This window comes from Leucoraja erinacea, chromosome 16 (genome assembly GCF_028641065.1).
Source record: "Leucoraja erinacea ecotype New England chromosome 16, Leri_hhj_1, whole genome shotgun sequence".
In the NCBI taxonomy this organism is placed as follows: domain Eukaryota; kingdom Metazoa; phylum Chordata; class Chondrichthyes; order Rajiformes; family Rajidae; genus Leucoraja; species Leucoraja erinaceus.
In genome coordinates this window covers 30,844,384-30,861,574 of record NC_073392.1, presented here as the reverse complement: position 1 = coordinate 30,861,574, position 17,191 = coordinate 30,844,384, and the positions used below count along the sequence as shown (strand labels likewise).

General features: G+C 36.9%; 1 protein-coding gene across 2 annotated transcripts in view; it reads right to left on the bottom strand.

Annotated features, from left to right (window-relative positions):
- LOC129704742 (RNA-binding protein 5-like) overlaps positions 1-17,191 on the bottom strand; it is a 37,039-nt gene that overhangs the window by 14,315 nt on the left and 5,533 nt on the right. For both annotated transcript variants that reach the window (XM_055648056.1, XM_055648055.1), the window contains exons 2-14: positions 17,015-17,092; positions 15,335-15,548; positions 12,593-12,748; positions 11,117-11,189; positions 8,481-8,554; positions 7,055-7,135; positions 4,978-5,038; positions 4,460-4,522; positions 3,345-3,505; positions 2,599-2,696; positions 1,911-1,998; positions 1,368-1,448; positions 696-789 (exon numbers count right to left, since the gene is read on the bottom strand). In XM_055648056.1, coding sequence (XP_055504031.1) covers positions 696-789; positions 1,368-1,448; positions 1,911-1,998; positions 2,599-2,696; positions 3,345-3,505; positions 4,460-4,522; positions 4,978-5,038; positions 7,055-7,135; positions 8,481-8,554; positions 11,117-11,189; positions 12,593-12,748; positions 15,335-15,548; positions 17,015-17,040 — 1,270 coding nt within the window. In that variant the 5' untranslated portion in view covers positions 17,041-17,092. The remainder of the gene's footprint in view (positions 1-695; positions 790-1,367; positions 1,449-1,910; positions 1,999-2,598; positions 2,697-3,344; positions 3,506-4,459; positions 4,523-4,977; positions 5,039-7,054; positions 7,136-8,480; positions 8,555-11,116; positions 11,190-12,592; positions 12,749-15,334; positions 15,549-17,014; positions 17,093-17,191) is intronic.

The following is a 17,191-nucleotide window of genomic DNA, read 5'->3' as shown; positions in this document are numbered from 1 at the left end:
AAAGAGTGGTAGCTGTGTGGAATGAGCTTCCAGTGGAAGTGGTGGAGGCAGGTTCGATTTTATCATTTAAAAATAAATTGGATAGGTATATGGACGGGAAAGGAATGGAGGGTTATGGTCTGAGTGCAGGTAGATGGGACTAGGTGAGAGTAAGTGTTCGGCACGGACTAGAAGCGCCGAGATGGCCTGTTTCCGTGCTGTAATTGTTATATGGTTAAAGTGAATTTAGATCAGAATGATTCGAAGTTACATTCTAATCAAGCAGCAGTGATAAATTAGGACGTTAGTGCACTCTATTAAGATTCAAGGTCTCAGATACTAATACATTAGAAGCCACATAGTTGGGACATTGGATGACTCTTAAAACACCTCCAACGGCATCCAAAGTCTCAATGGCAGGCAGAAAAGCCAACTAATAACTCCCTGATGACAAATTCCATATGGAATACTAATAATAAGCCACGTGATAAGATTCACGTCCCCATTCATATCTCATCAGAGATGCCCATTTTTTTCATTAAATTTTGAGCAGCAAATTTCCTATTAAGGCAACATCAAGATTTCTCAGTTATTATAGAGTGTATTCTCAGGTACAGATGTAATTCTTTAACAAATACTCTGTGCAGTTACAAAGACCAACAGTTAAGTAATAAACAGTATTAATAAAATATTATGTTAAAAACTAGACATCCCACCTGTGATTACAGCAGGTGCCTGGTAAGTTGCCACACCTTGCTGTGTGGAATCCGAAGAACCACTTTGGTGACCATAATCTTGTGAATACGGTACCTAAAGCAGATATATAACAGTAAAATCACTAACAATTTTCTTGGCTGGGCATTACTCTCCTCTCACAATGCAGCATTGTATTGCAACTTCACATACAAATAAGTGTAGGCAGGTGTAGGCTAGGATTTACTGAAACCTCATCCGTCATACAGGATCAAATTGAGGATTGTCAAAAGCCATTTACTATTTTTTTTTAAACAAATGGAACAAGGTCACTCAACTGCCCTGGAGAAAATGATGACAAGCTGCCTTCTTGAACTGCTGCAGTTCGTGTGAAGTTACATCCACAGAGCTTTTAAAATAATTTGGATTGTGTTAAAAAAAGACAATTGGATTACATTTCCAAAAACACTGAAAATGTAGCAATCAGGAGAATATACACTCAGAATAAATATCCTTCCACCGAATTAATTTCATGGATTAACAGCCATCAGTGGTGATGCTCAAGGGAGTCCTTAAACTCATTGCACTGCGAAGCAGCACAAAATAAGTGGTCTTAACTTTTGCTTTTTCTCAACTCCACAATAATCACAAAAAATGCCTACAATTATGCACTGCAATAATTTTTCTAAACATACTTGATCATATTGATTGTAGCCATCTTGTCCTGGCTGAAAGTAGTTATAGTCAATATTTCCATCTTCTGATCCTTGTTGCACCTACAGCAGGTAAAAATGCATGCGACTGAAGCAACAGTAATCCCATTTTCAAACGTTAACAATTGCACAGTATAGGAGCTGGTTCAAGTTCACGGAAATAGTTTGTTGCAGCAGAATAACCAGTTGGCACTCAAGGCTCACACTGAAGAACCCATATGGTCAAGAGAGAAGAGCAATGCGTGTTTGGAACTGTAACCTAAATGAGGATTAGTACTCGAGAAAAATAAAGAACACATCGTAAAATGCAGCAACCTTGACAGCCTACAGCTTTTGACGGGTCCACATTTAGGCAAACTGCATCCACATTGTGCAGGATTAATATGGATTATAAGTAGATGAGTACTTTTAAACGAGGTGGTGATCCTCACCTTAAATGTAAATAAGATACTGCTGTCATACTAAATAACTAAATAGGCAGTACAACTAACATATGTAGGAAAACCACATAAAAGAGACCATTACCTGGCTCGAAGACCACTGGGCAGCAGCTATAGCTGTGATTGCAACAGCTGACGAACTGATCTTATTACCATCAGAAAGGATATGGTCCCTAAGATAAACAGTTCATTATGGATTTATGAGGATATCAAAATGAGTACAGGAGCAACCAGTTTTCACTTAGAAAGGGAAATCTATGCCAGAGTCCAGACCCAATTTTCAGGGCACAACAGGTGTGCTTTCCCATTTAATAAACCAAACCTTCCTATTACTCTGGAAACGTGCTATGATCAGAACCGGTAAAGTATCCATTCAGCGAGGCGCCAAAAAAGAATTGGCACCATGGATAGGAAGCAACATTGGAGTGTTATGTGATACCAAAGTCTCTTCCAGCCAGAGTTAACCACTTTAGCCACACTGTTCTAGCTGGTGGCATGCAAATTTATAGATAGCAAACTACATTTTTTCAGATAATTTTAAGATATAAAACATGGGAAAGGAAAAACAAAATGAGAAGTGTAGGTTTAACCCATTTCCCATCAGCTCAAACTGAGCATTATGGAATGGAGTTGAGTACTTCATCACATATGCAATTAGGTTTCAGATAACACATTTTAGGTTTGCAAGCTTTAAAAAACCTTTCAGAAAAAGGAATCTATATCAAAATATTGCAGCTGTACTTAAAAGGTTTTAACATTCGGAGACAACCTACTTTTTTAGAGATTTGGCAAAATCAACATTAATAGTTCGCCCATCAATATTTAATGGAGGTTGTAGTGCAAGCAGTATCTGAATAAGATGAGAAGCTTCCTGTAAAAGGAGGGGAAAAAAAAAATCACAATTTTAAAGAATACATTCCATTTTTATTTTTTTTAATATCGCCTGGCTCAGTGGTGCAGAATGAACAGCTTCCGAAAAACAACCTACAAGAATCTAATAAGTTGACAAAGCTAGTAAAATAAGCCTTAGGACATAATAGAACTTGGTAGCCCGCCAAATATTATACTTAATATTGCAAATTCCATTGTCTTGTGAAAGCCGAGCCATGACATCAATGAATAGGCATCAATGTGCATGTAGATCAGGGAACAATTACATAAAAGATCAAGTTCTCTATGAAATCGTTTAAAAAAAAAATTGCGTCTCTATTGAGCACGTTGTCCATAAAACTGACTTTAAATTCCTTCAGAAGACGTGATCTCCAAAACTCCACCCCACTAGTAATAAACTGGTTTCTTAATAAACATGCCAATGCTCACCATATCCCAAATTACTTCTTGCAGAGCAATAATTACTTGAACGTCTTGCTATCTCAATTTACATAAAACATTCAAGCAAAGAGTTGGCTACAATGCTTTCACAGAGCATGAATTGATTCAATATCTTAGTCACAATAACCCTGTGGCAATATGATCACTTTATGATATGTCATTATGTAAGAGGGAATATAAAACTTACAAAAGACGAATCCAGCTGAACAAAGGCGAACCCCCTGTTTAATTGGGTCTGTTTGTCCTTGATCAACCTTACATTTGCAGTGGAAAGCACAGCATATGGAGCCAATGCACTCAGGATAGATTCCATTGGCGTGTGTGGGCCTATGTTTCTTAAAATAATGGCTGTTGACAATTAAAATGATATTAGAATACAATGGCAACTTTTATATGTAAGGTCAAATGACTACGGTTTCAATCTTGCTCCATACATAATTTAAGTTGTAACCTGGTCATTGGAATATTGATGACCAAATTAGTTTGGAGCCAATCAGATTTAAAAAAATAAAAAAATAAATTAAAAAAAAATCAGACAGCAGCCAGTTCACAACAAAATCCCAGTCCAAAAATGTAAAAATATTGTTATGATTGGAATGTAGAAGCAGTTCTACCAAGCAACAGATGACGAATGTGAAAAGCATCATATTCTGTTATCAATATATCCCACCTCTAACAAAATTAAAATGAACATGCACCTTCCATTTAAAAACAGAAGATGACTGTACAACACCTTTCCTCCCTTGGTTTCAAATACTCAAATGTACAAGGATTTTATTTCCTTTAATCTCCTCATTCTTCCAGTATTGTTAGATGAACATATGTTTAACTCAGTGCTGCTCACAACGTTAGGAAGCACGACACCTCGCAGGATACTGAAATTTTGGTTTTAATAATCAACCGCATTGATCGATTTTCTTTCACATAGAAAGGCAATCCCAAGTCATTTCAATGAAACAACACTGGCTTCAAAGTTCCAAGTGCCTTCAATGTATTTAACAACCATAGCTTTAAATTTAGAACTAAAGAAAGAGGGACTCTGCAAGTTAATTCCAAATTTCCCCAAATAATTCCTGTAAATAAATTAAAGATGTTTGAAACCATATACAATTTAACACAGTGACATCAGTTTGTCATATATATTGGCTAGTGAGTGGAACCAAAGGCAAAACCACTTTACCATATTGAATCTTATCAAATGTTGATCAGATCAATGCATATTTATACACCTTGTGGGGGCCAAATAAAGCTAACCTCAAAATATTATACTAAGCGATAAATTTGCTTTATATAAAAACTTACTGTCATTTGCATAGTCAGACATAAATGGCTCTCCTTGCACACGAACTTGCTCTTCTTCAGTTTCTGGAAGAAATTAAGAAATACCAATCATCCAATCATAGAGCAAGCTCCGGAAGGGTGAATGAGAAGAGGTAAGATGGTGAGAACCAAGGCACTTGCTAATTATTTTCAATGCAATATCCTCAACATGAAAAGAATGGAACTATTAAAATTTGTGTTTGTTCATTGAGATTAAATTGTCAATAAATAATATAGTTACTAACAGGTCATACTGCAAAGATAAAGAATGTTCACATTTTTACCAACATCAAGAACCTATGAACAACACCTATTCTTTAGCACTCAACATCACTTCAGGTTAATTTTGACGGGCAATGTGATCACCCCTATGATTCCCTCTGCAAATTTCTCTAGGAGGTGTACTGAAAAAGCATTAACAACTTCAAGCCCACCGCGGTGTGAAATAACATTTTTGAAACCATACCAATCAAATGTTGTAATCTCTCAGCACTGCTTACCAGGCTTCTGAGCATCACATTTAAAGCATCTTTCACGTCGCTTGAAATTAGTCACTCCACACTAGCAAACAAAATAGAAAGATGTATGTAGCAACATTATCTATACATTAACCCTTGTTTCCGTTATCTCTTCAACATGAAATATAGGACAGATTGCAAACAAAAATCCAAATTTTGGGATTGGCAGCTAGATTTGTAAAACAGAGACAAAACTTAAAAACTGTGGTAAAATACGAAGTGCTTGAGGAAACTAGCAAGTCAGGCAGCATCTGTAGAGGGAATTTAATAGACTGATCAGGTGGAAGAAGGGCTCCAGAAAAGTCAACTGTTCATTCCCTCCACAGATGCTGCCTGACCCGCTGAGTTCCTCCTACCAGTTTTTAGATTGTTTTCAAGAATCCAGCATTTGTAGTTTCCTGTGCCTTCAATAAAACCTGTGGTATCACCTGTGCTAATTTATAACATAGCTGCTTAATTTTGAGAATCTGATTTAAATCAAGTTTTAAATCTCTTGTCTATTTTCTGGCTGCTACTGAGAAGTTTGAGTGGATGGGCGAGCATGGCATGGAAACAATACATTTCCTACATCAATATACCTCATCCCAACAAGTATGAAATTGTATAAAAAACATTACAGCTAGTCGTCGCCAGCTGATAAGTTCTAAAAAGGAAGTGTTTTCACTTAATCGTAGCATAACAGAGTCCCGTGCTACCATCCCTAATTTACATGCTGGTTTAACCTTTCCAAAGGGGAAACATGAGATGGTATAAGCACGTAATATTACAGAATGTTCACAACAGTAACTTTGCAATCTTAGCAAAGTTATATGGTGAAAGAGAAACACAGAATAAATTTTGTGCATAAATTGTTAGGCCTTTCCAAGAAAACAAATTCATGAAATGAGCACACCACATAATTCTTCACTGTCCTACCATTCATTTAAAGTAGGATAGATCCAAATCCCAAATCCATTTATTCCATGGTCACATTTCTGTCAATTAATCTGCATCTCGGCTCTAAAATCCCCGAATACCCCAACATCTATAGCCATTGTTCAATGAGAACAAGATTTTCACCTTTTTTTTCCAAATTCTCTAGACTCAGCATTCATTTTAAGAATGTGTTATAAAAGACGGAGAGACGTTAGTTTAACATTAAAAAATTTAAATAGCTCAATCCAAACACCTAACTTTCTACTTTGAACAAAATACAAAGTGGGAAGGAAGGCAAAAGTACGCATGCACATCCACTGCTCCAAAAATAACACTTTGACACAGTCTATGCACTTTCTGAAGCTCATGGCCAATGGAAACAAAACAACAATTAACCTTCTCCACTGATGCATACTGATTTATTAGAAATGGCCCACAGATCATCTGTTAATGGCTAACGGGTAAAATTCCAGATCACTAGGTAACAGAGCGAAAAGACTCTCAAACTCTGTTCTACTAATCTATACAATGCCCAGGTGCAACAATAAATCAGTAACGGTTCTAAATGCTTGCATCCAAAATAACATTGTTAAAACAGCATTAGTTTTGAGTAACAGTACTACTATGATTTTCTTAACACAAATTGGATGAAGTGCAACTGATGAATTAGGAACACCATTTATGTTATGCACCATTTAGGTTATAACTCGATTTCAGACTAGAGCACCAATTAAATGTTCCTTTGGAAATCGAAAAGCAAAAAAACAAAAACTGTCTTGGGTAAAATAGCCGTTACAGGAAAAAAAAACTTTCCATATAATCTCGCCGCAGTATTCACACACCATCTCATAAGAACACAACAGCAACTTCAATATGTGGCCACTGAAATTGACATGCAATCACTTCAATTGACAGTTATGCAATGACAGTATAATATGCTGCCATTAGAATTTTTAGCTTGCAGTAACTAAAATAAATGTAATTATTTAAGACTTAGTTTTGAAAGAGCAGCAGGAAAAATAACTTTATTATGTCAAATTTGAAACCATTGGGTTTTTACAAATAACTTTCAAATTTAATTTGTTCATGCATGAGACAAAAATTCAATAACAAGCATGAGTTTGCTGCAGTTAATTTTTACTACCTTGTTGCAGCCCCAGTCTTCAAAAGGCTTTGTGCTGTAATGCATCGAGACGGACTTTCCAAGAATTGTAAGATACCGCTGCTGCAAACGAAAGGGCAAGTCAAAATCTACATAAAGGAACAGATTTCCTTTAGACGACACAGATCACACGGGTTGCGAGTTCAAGAAATTTGATTCGCCTGGAAACAGATGATTTAGTCTCCCAGATAATGTTCTACTTCAGAACTGAAAGTGGGTCACAACTCTTGAAAGAGGGACACATATGATTTCCATCCCCCCTCCCCCTTACCAGCTAAAATACCAATCTAATGCTGGCTTGAAGGTAAATTGTTGATTCTTCACTGATACAACAAACATTAAATGCTGCATTTTGTTTGCCTTCTACATTTTCCTCACTTACTCTGCAAAATTAAACTTCACCCTGAGATTACTGCTTTAATTTACAATATGACAACACTCCCTCAATTCAAGTATTGCATTGTCTAAGTTATTAAAAATATAGATTTTGTCATCTGCAAAAATTAGGACATCTCCACAAAACATCCAGCTTCTTGTTTACAGTTCAGAAGCTGGATGTTCAATTTATCAAGATACTGTACCTAATTCCATAACTAGCACATGTCTCAAGCTTTAAATGAACAGCAGCCAAGAAATGCTTACTCAACTGCTCAGATGCCCTCACTAATTTTAAGGTAACTGAGGTTCTCCAAAACAACTAAGTGAATGAAAAACAAAGTGTATTGAACATTTGTTTCCCCCTTAGCACCAGAACATGTATATACATTTCTAACCTTGACTATGTATACCACATGCTACAAACACAGAGCACTAACAAATCAGTGCCTCCCCTTAAATACAAGGTGGTTTGAATGGACTGGAAATGATCATGGCTCCGATTTCCTTCTCTCTCCCGATACAAAAACAGAAACTAGAAGTCACATTCATGAAAATCAGACCAACAAAGCAAACATGAACTGCATTTTACTGGAATTTAAAACAGAACAAAGCACTGAAGACTCTGCATCACTGGAGTTCGTTTGCATGTGGAAGAGGGAAAGACCCAAAAAGCAAGCACTTATGATGTACGACGTTTGCACATGTACGAGGACAACAAAATAAATGGTGCAATATTGCATAATAGAGGCATCCTTAAAATGTACTTGGGAATGTGTCGTATGATACAGGGCATTAAAATGAGCAACTAATCACAACTCGCTTATCCTTTTTACTGCAAGCAGTTAAGCTCATGACCACAAAAGCTGATAAAAATGTAACCACCCATAAAATAACTTGTGTCTGTTCCATAAATGTAATAGAAGGGCAATGGTATTTGAGGGAAAGGGTAATATTTGGTGCTCTAGGTCTTTTCTGCAGCATGAATACTTGATCTTTCCCCCTCCAATAAAGCTAGACGTGATGAAGCAACCTGGTTGGCTTCCATCCATCTTGTTGCGTCCTGCAAGTGATTAAACTCCACGAAGGCGAAACCACGGCTTTGACCTAGAGACAGCATTCAGATATAGACGGGATTGTGTTAGTCAGTGTGTTTAAAGCAGCCATTCATCATGTCGCCACGTGTTTTGTAAAAATGTCTATATTTGTGTGGCTTCATAAGGCTTATTGGCTTTTCTTTTGTCATATAAGTAAACAAATACATTTAAAGACATTTTCAAGAATGTACTTGAAATTTTACACATTCTGTAGCATTTTTATCTCCCATTAACAGCCTATCCTTTTCCAACTTTAGATTTAGACAGTTATAATTTAAAATTAAACACTCTTAGTTATAACCTACCTGCATTAAAATACTTCATCATTCAAACAAATTAGCTAGCTTCCTATATCTCAGTATTTTGCAATGTTCCTCCCACTAGATTAAAACTTGGGCATCCAGTAATGCACCATTTCATGGTTGGACCAATCTCCACAAGGATATAATCAACAACAGCTATGTGCTTCGCTAAAGTAGAACAAACACATCAAATAGACAACACTGCAGCCAGTAGGCAAAAGACTAGTTCTAAATGTTTGGGTCTCAGTGGTAGTATTGCTAAATACAATTCTCACCACTCCAAAAGAAATGTATCAGAAAACTCTTGCCATGTGCAAGCGGTCATGTAAATGCGGTGCTTGAAGGGTCAATAACATTCCCATGGTCTAAATTGCACAAACTCTCTGAGCAATGCCCTTTCAAGGTGAAGTACAATAGGCTGCCTTCCTAACAACAATATTGCTTAAGAACATCTCATGGGAATTGCACAATTTGACATAAACCTGGAAAAATTTGTAATGGATTGTAGCTCTCAGCACTAAATAGGAATTACTCGAGATTAAGGAAATTTAAAAATCTCATTGCCTGGGTGTCATTATAATATCATTCAATTATTTATCTACTTGTTCAATGGAATCTTTATGGAGAAAATTCAGATTATGTTAACATTAACACATTTGTGACATGTGCAAAGTCCATAATTGATTTTACCTGTAATCAAATGTATAAATGCCAAATTAAAAGATACAGCTAATTAAGTGTCACTTCTTAATTATTATATTCTGGCCTTAACTGTACACTTCAATACTTCCAAAGCCTCTGCAGGGATAATTTTTGAATATTTAATACAGCAGATATAGATGAGAAATTTGTAGTGGGTTTTTATTTTAGAATTCTGCTTGTGTGATCAACCATTAAGAATGTGAAATTCTGAACCTGCTTTTTCCATGATTGTTTAAGAGTAGTTAAAATGGCACACATACCTCAAATGTACTATAGGCACATCTAATTTCCCTGTTGTCACAATATAACATATAAACAACTGGCACACTTTCACAGCAAAGCTCACAGTTCTGTTCTAATCGGAGCTCTGATAAAAGTTGCTTCAGCTCATTTTTCAAAACAAAAGCAATGCTACCAGACCCCTCCTCTCCATTTTTACAAATAAAACGTTTAGTCAAAAGGTTGGCAAACATGCATTAAAAGAAAAACTAGTCTGTTTAGATTGGCGTCTCCCCAAAGCATAATTAGCGTAATTTTTCCCAGATATTCCTTAATACCAAGTCTGTCAAGACTCACTGGTAGCGGAAAAAAATATTTAAATGCAAGAAGCTTTTAATAAAATGTGTGCAGATAGCAAACAGAGCACTGATTTTTGTAAAATAAAGTAAAAGTATTATTCAAAAAGAATTTGCTGCACTTAGTGAATTTCTGATAATTAAATTCCTCACTGTCCTCACTACTTTTCTTTCCATCTTCCATGAATAAACTTAGTCTTGACTAATTTCGGCCAGAATGCAAAATATACAGATTCTGGACTGATATTATGTGGCAATTAAAGGGTTGCCAAGTCAACACCCCCCCCCCCCCCCAGCTTCCTGCCATTTGACGTACTTAAAACACCTCACCATTTATCAATAATATTGCATTATCCACGCAGTTCTTCTGTTGGCCTCTACAGGAAATTGTCTTAAACCCAGTTCAGCGAACCGGTAATAAAACTCCTTAAGGCATTGAAAGGAAATGAACAAAACCTATCTATGGATGATGTATTATCAAAAATAATTTATACACTTGACGCTTCAGAATAATTTATCTTCTCTTCTAAGAGCAACACTAAATTGTTTTGGAATTCAATCAGAAATCAGGGAAATAATATGATCCAACTTTTTGCAGTTTAATAGGTTATGAAATTAAATTGAAATGGCTTGAGAAATCGAAAAAGGTAATCCAGTAAACATGAGTAAAGTTTGTGTGGAACGTACTAATGTTTGAAGAGTGAGCCATAGGCAGAAACACCTCAGTGCTGACGTAGTTAAAACATTTATCAGTTTGCACAGTCATTGTTTGGGAAATAGTTAGGGGACTGCTTTTGTTCTATATATGACAATTGCAAAGTTTCAACAAATTTCATTCAAGATACCCTTATCTGCCCCATGCACTAAAAACATTTGCTTGAACTCAATTTCATAGCATGTGTCCCCAGTCAAAATCTGTGATTTCCCCATTAAAAACAGAAAGTACAATATTTATATTTTCACGAACACCTGCAAAACCAGCGTAAATCTCACCTGAAACTTTACATTTCATCACTCGCACATCCTTGGGCTGAAATTCATCACTATCCTGAAATATTTCAAGAATCTGAAAGGAATATTTTAAAATTTGTTTTAATTTCTTGAATTTTTAAAAGCAACTTCCGAAAATATTCTATTTTATATTTATTCTTAGTTGATAATTTTTTTTATTTTTAACAGATACAAGGCAGTCTCAGTTTCAACTGTTCCACTGTTAGGATGGCAGGTGATTATATCATAATATCTTAAACCAGCTCTGGGTTCCATTCCTTGGTTGGTTGTACACTGGAACACAGATCCTGGCACTCAAATGAACACCATTAGAAAGGCAGGAAAACAATTGTGGACAAGAGATTTTAGACCTTGCATTACATGTAACTTTGCAAGGTGATCTAAATCTAACCTTAGTAAAAATTCAAACCAACAGCACAAAAAAGGTATATATCTGAAATATCTCATTTAATCATGGATGGTAATTAAAAAGTGGAATTGCCATACTCATAGTGCGAGCTGCCCATCCATCTCATCATATTTGACCCACTTCACTTAGGATTCAGATCCAATGACAATGCAGGAAGAACAAAATCCTTCAGACAACAGAGAGGAACCCGCATTCCCAAGTGCCCAAAGCTGCCTTCCTTCTTAGCAGTTGAAGTTGCATCTTTTTGGCACCCAAAGAAAATAACTACAGTACATTTTGTGCATAGTTCATAATCTAACCACTAGGTATTAGTAATGGAAAGAATCAATGTTTGGAGCTTTAATTAAAATACCAAACAACTGCTTCACCCTTGATGGTACTGGGCATTAATATTGTTGGAATTGTGCTCATTAACAGAGATGATGAACAAACTTTCATGCTTCCGATAGTTGTCTTGTAGATCACGGAAAGGATCAGAACGTTGGTCACCAACTGGAGAATGGCAATACTGTTGTTCTAAGACCACAATACTTACATGGTTGGTCAATGTGTCTCTTGGCAGTTCGAAAATTACAGTTCGAAAATGAAAATACTATTGTTAGTCAAGCATAGGTTTGTGCAAGTTTACACAATGAAATTACCCTTTGGTTATTCATTTACAATCAAACACAAACGTCACCATTCCGACTAAAGTCTTGTATTATCGCATGTTTGCTACTCCCAACTTCTTGCATTTTGCAAGTTACTTTGATATGCCAATTACCCATAGGTTTACTGCTTACTTTCTTGTTTCTTGGTAATCATATCCTGGAAGGGCAAAGACCAATACAATAGCTCTTCCAGATTATCTTGACATTCCCTTCTTCACAAATCAAATGAAGTTACTCGATACCATTTCACAGCAGGTCATCCATTGTTACACAAGGTTTCAGCTAGTTAGATATACAGTCATTTCATATATTTTGTTTCCAATCCCTCCCCAAATGATCCAATGGTTCTTTCATACCCTATCAAGTGCCGATAAACCCAAATTTTAGCAATATACGTACATCTTCCCTCGTTGTTGATGGTAAAAGACCTCTTAACATAATTGTTTTGTTCTCCCTCTCTTCAGAGCCATCATTTCTGTAATCATGGTCCTTGTAGTCACCATCACAGTACTGGTTTCCCTCAGGTCTTTCATATCTGCCATCATCATCATAATTCTGGAAGCAAAGACATTATTAATGTTCTCAGCATCGATTCTCAATTCAAATTCCACTCTGTTTAGATGTTGAATTTCTAGTAATGCCTAATGGTGGGCAAAACAATTTTCTTACAATGGAAGGCATGAAACAGAAGTTGCAGTTGCATCCTCGCAATAGCTTCAATTCATAATATACACCTTTAGAATGACTATGGGTGGCATAGAACTGGTGTTGTTGCCTCATAACCTCAGCAACCCAAGATATCCTATTCAGCAGATTAACTCATTCCCAGCGCAAGTGGATGGGAGGAGAATCAGGGGGCGAATAGTTATAGGGAGTAAGCAGAGCAATGAAGGATTAATTATGACCTGCCATTCATATGATCCATATTTTTAAACAATTTGAACACAATCAGCATAATTTCAAGTGGGGGAAAACATCTGGTAAGACATCTCCGGGGTCAGGGAGCATTTGTGGAAGGAAACGGTCAGGTTAGGACTCTTCTTCAAGACTGGTGGGGAGATAGTGCTCTCCATAACATTTGGGACAAAGACTCATAATTTATTTATTTGCCTCTGTACTCCACAATTTGAGATTTGTAGTAGAAAAAAATCACGTGTGGTTAAAGTGCACATTGTTAGGTTTTAATAAAGGCCATTTTTATACATTTTGGTTCCACCATGTCTAAATTACAGCTGTGTTTATACGTCGTCCCCCATTTCAGGGCACCACGTATGGGACACATGGCTTCACAGGTGTTTGTAATTGTCCAGGTGTGTTTAATTGCCTCCTTAATGGCAGTATAAGAGCGCTCTCAGCACGTAGTCTTCCCTCCAGTCTTTCCATCACATTTGGAAACTTTTTTTGCAGTTTATCAACATGAGGACCAAAGTTGTGCCAATTAAAGTCAAAGAAGCCATTATGAGACTGAGAAACAAGAATAAAACTGTTAGAGACTTCAGACAAATCTTAGGCTTACCAAAATCAACTGTTTGCAACATCATTAAGAAGAAAGAGAGCACTGGTGAGCTTACTAATCATAAAGGGACTGGCAGGCCAAGGAAGGCCTCCACAGCTGATAACAGAATTCTCTCTATAATAAAGAAAAACACATGTCCGACAGATCAGAAACACTCTTCAGGAGTCAGGTGTGGATTTGTCAATGACCACGGTCTGCAAAAGACTTCATGAACAGAAATACAGAGGCTACACTGCAAGATGCAAACCACCGGTTGGCTGCAAAAATAGGATGGCCAGGTTAGTTTGCCAAGAAGTACTTAAAAGAGCAACCAGTTCTGGGAAAAGGTCTTGTCAGTGGACAGATGAGACGAAGATTAACTTATATCAGAGTGATGGTGAGCAAAGTATGGAGAGAAGGAACTGCTCAAGAAACACAGTGATGGGGTGTTATGGCCTTGGCATGTATGGCTGCTGAAGCTACTGGCTCACTTATCTTCATTGATGATACAACTGCTGATGGTGGTAGCATAATGAATTCTGAAGTGTATAGACACATCCAATCTGCTCAAGTTCTAACAAATGCCTCAAAACTCATTGGCCGGCAGTTCATTCTACAGCAAGACAATAATCCCAAACATACTGCGAAAGCAACGAAGGAGTTTTTCAAAGCTAAAAAATTGTCTATTCTTGAGTGGCCAAGTCAATCACCTGATCTGAACCCAAATGAGCATGTATTTCATGTGCTGAAGAGAAAACTGAAGGGGACTAGCCCCCAAAACAAGCAGAAGCTAAAGATGGCTGCAATACAGGCCTGGCAGAGCATCACCAGAGAAGACACCCAGCAACTGGTGATGTCTATCAATAGCCGACTTCAAGCAGTCATGGCATGCAAAGGATATGCAACAAAACACTAAACATGACTGCCAAGAGGTTGCAAATGATCACTAGGTTGGGTGCAGCATCGCAACAGTGACCGATCCTGACTATGGGTGCTGTCTGTGCGAAGTTTTGTACATTTTCCCTGTGACCGTGTGGGTTTTCCCCGGGTGCTCCACTTCTTCCCATATTTCAAAGATTTGCATGTTTGTAGGTTAATTGGCTTTTGTAAATTGCCCCTTGTGTGCTTCTATGCAAGTGGGAGAACATAGAACTAGGTGTACGCGATCTATGATTGGTGTGGACTTGGTGAGCCGAAGGGCCTGTCTCCATGCTGCATCTCTAAATGGAGATTTTACAGTACAATGCAACAAACTGCAGCACACAAAATATATTGCTCTAGAAATGCCTCCAAGAAATACGTTTGAACCTTTGTACCAATCAGCCTTCCCAGATACAAGCATTAAATTAATGACCTGTGTTTAGCTCCATTAATAATCTTTATAATTAACCCGAGAAATTGATAATTGTCATCTAAGACCCAACGAACATGGTAAATTTTTGAAACAAAAATGTCGGAAAACTACCATCCTGAATAAGGCTCAGCACTTTCCTCTTAGCTTTGACTATTCCATCCACCTAGTCTTCTATTGACAAGAGATGCGGTGCAGCCATATTACATTCTTTTGGACTCCAAAAAAATAAACAGCCACAATAAAAAGCTAATGGAAGTGATATCAAATATTGTGGCTAAGGAAGGGCGCATACCTCAGAATTGTCATAATCCCTATAGTCTTGATGGCGGTCATTATTCCGATAATCACCGCGACGTCTATCACGATCATAGTCCCTGCCGTGATTTGGTGGAGCACGATAGTCAACATCTTTATAGTCGTAGTCTCGTCTACCTCGTGACTCTCTGTGCTCATCTCTGTTCCATTCAGAACCATAACGTCCACTTCGTTCACTTCGACTAGTTTCACTGAAAAGAGGGAAAAAAATGAAATTGATAAAATTGTGGATTCTGCGTTATCCTAATAATCGTCCCCATGAAGGAAATGAACTGTCCAATACGTCTCCCAGCACCATAAAAGTATACAAATTGTGGGGGGAAATTGCTGTTCCCCAAGATATCAAAGGCTCGACCATCATAATCAATGAATGACTGACCTAAACCAGCAATGAAAGCCCCAGGGTCATGTTAGCCAAGTCTGGCACTAGACGTGGAATAGACCACTTAGCTATTATCTCCGTAATGGTTTGTGACCACAGATTCAACAGGTTTCAAGTTCCCTCATGCAGTATTAAGCCTGTTGAAAAACATCTACGCACAAATGATCTGGTCAGTCCATAATTAAAAAATGATTTCAATTCAACTTTGAATATTAGCAACTTCACCAATTTCCATGAGAATAAGATACTTTTTACAACCCTTTTTGTAATTATTTTTTTAAATGCAAACACACGCCATAAAGTTAAATTTAACTTTGAATCTCATTTCTCCAAGGTGGTATTAAAATCTATTTTATATAGCTCAAAGATCCTCCCCTTTCTACCCACATCCCAATGATGTGCAGGTTTGTAAATTAATTGATCTCTTTAAAATTGCCCCTTGTGTGTAGGGAATCAATGAGAAGTTGGTATTATAAAGAACTAATGTAGATTGGCGAGCAGTGGTCGGTGAGGGATAAGATAGGCCTAAGTGGCTGTTCGCACGCCATATTTCTAAACTAAACTAATACCAGGTAAGATTGTGCACACCATTGGGCTCGATGATGTGTTCATTTTGACAATGCAGGTGTCTTAATGTGCACTTTCAAAGTTATAGGATGTAATCTCTAAAAAGAGACAGCAAAATTATATAACTGACAAGCAAATTATTTTCAATTTGAAGAATACAATCATTGGCAAGAAAATACTACATTTTAATTTAACTGGAAAAGACTAAAGACAAGCTGAGGGATCCAAATGTTTTAAATGAACAAAGACTGCTCAGTAAACATGATGAGATAAGAAAAGTCAAAATTACTTTTCTATTAATGCCATCAGAAGAACTATTTCCAAAAGATGTTTTAAATATTTTAAATTAGGTTTTAACAGAACCGGTGCAGTCAAGAAGGTTCTTTGGCAAATTTATCCTCTTTTGAAGTCAATATATCAAAATCTCAAAACAGCCTCCTTCAGGTGTGCAATAACATTAAACAAATATCCCAAATTAAATTCTTAAAAACATAAACAACTGAAAATACCTGGGCAGCATCTATGGTGAATGAAAGTCAATTTATCTGTGTAATGACTATAACACAGAGCATTCTGCCAATTCTGAATAAGGTCGCTGAGTAATCACTGCTTCACACTCTGAAAGCAGCCTGGCCATTTGAGTACTTTCAGAATGTTGTTTTTATATCAGATTTACAGCAGCATTTTAGTTATCTAAAAAATTCTTACCGTTTGTCATATTTATCGTAGCCCATTGTTACGGATTATCCTGGTCAGTTTTTCCCCCAAACCGTTTTGAGTAACAATCTTCAATAAAAAAAGGAAAATATTCTGAATGCAAGCCTTGAAATTAAAGTAAACAATATTTTTTTTTAAACTTACAGCAAACCATTTCCTCCCAATCCA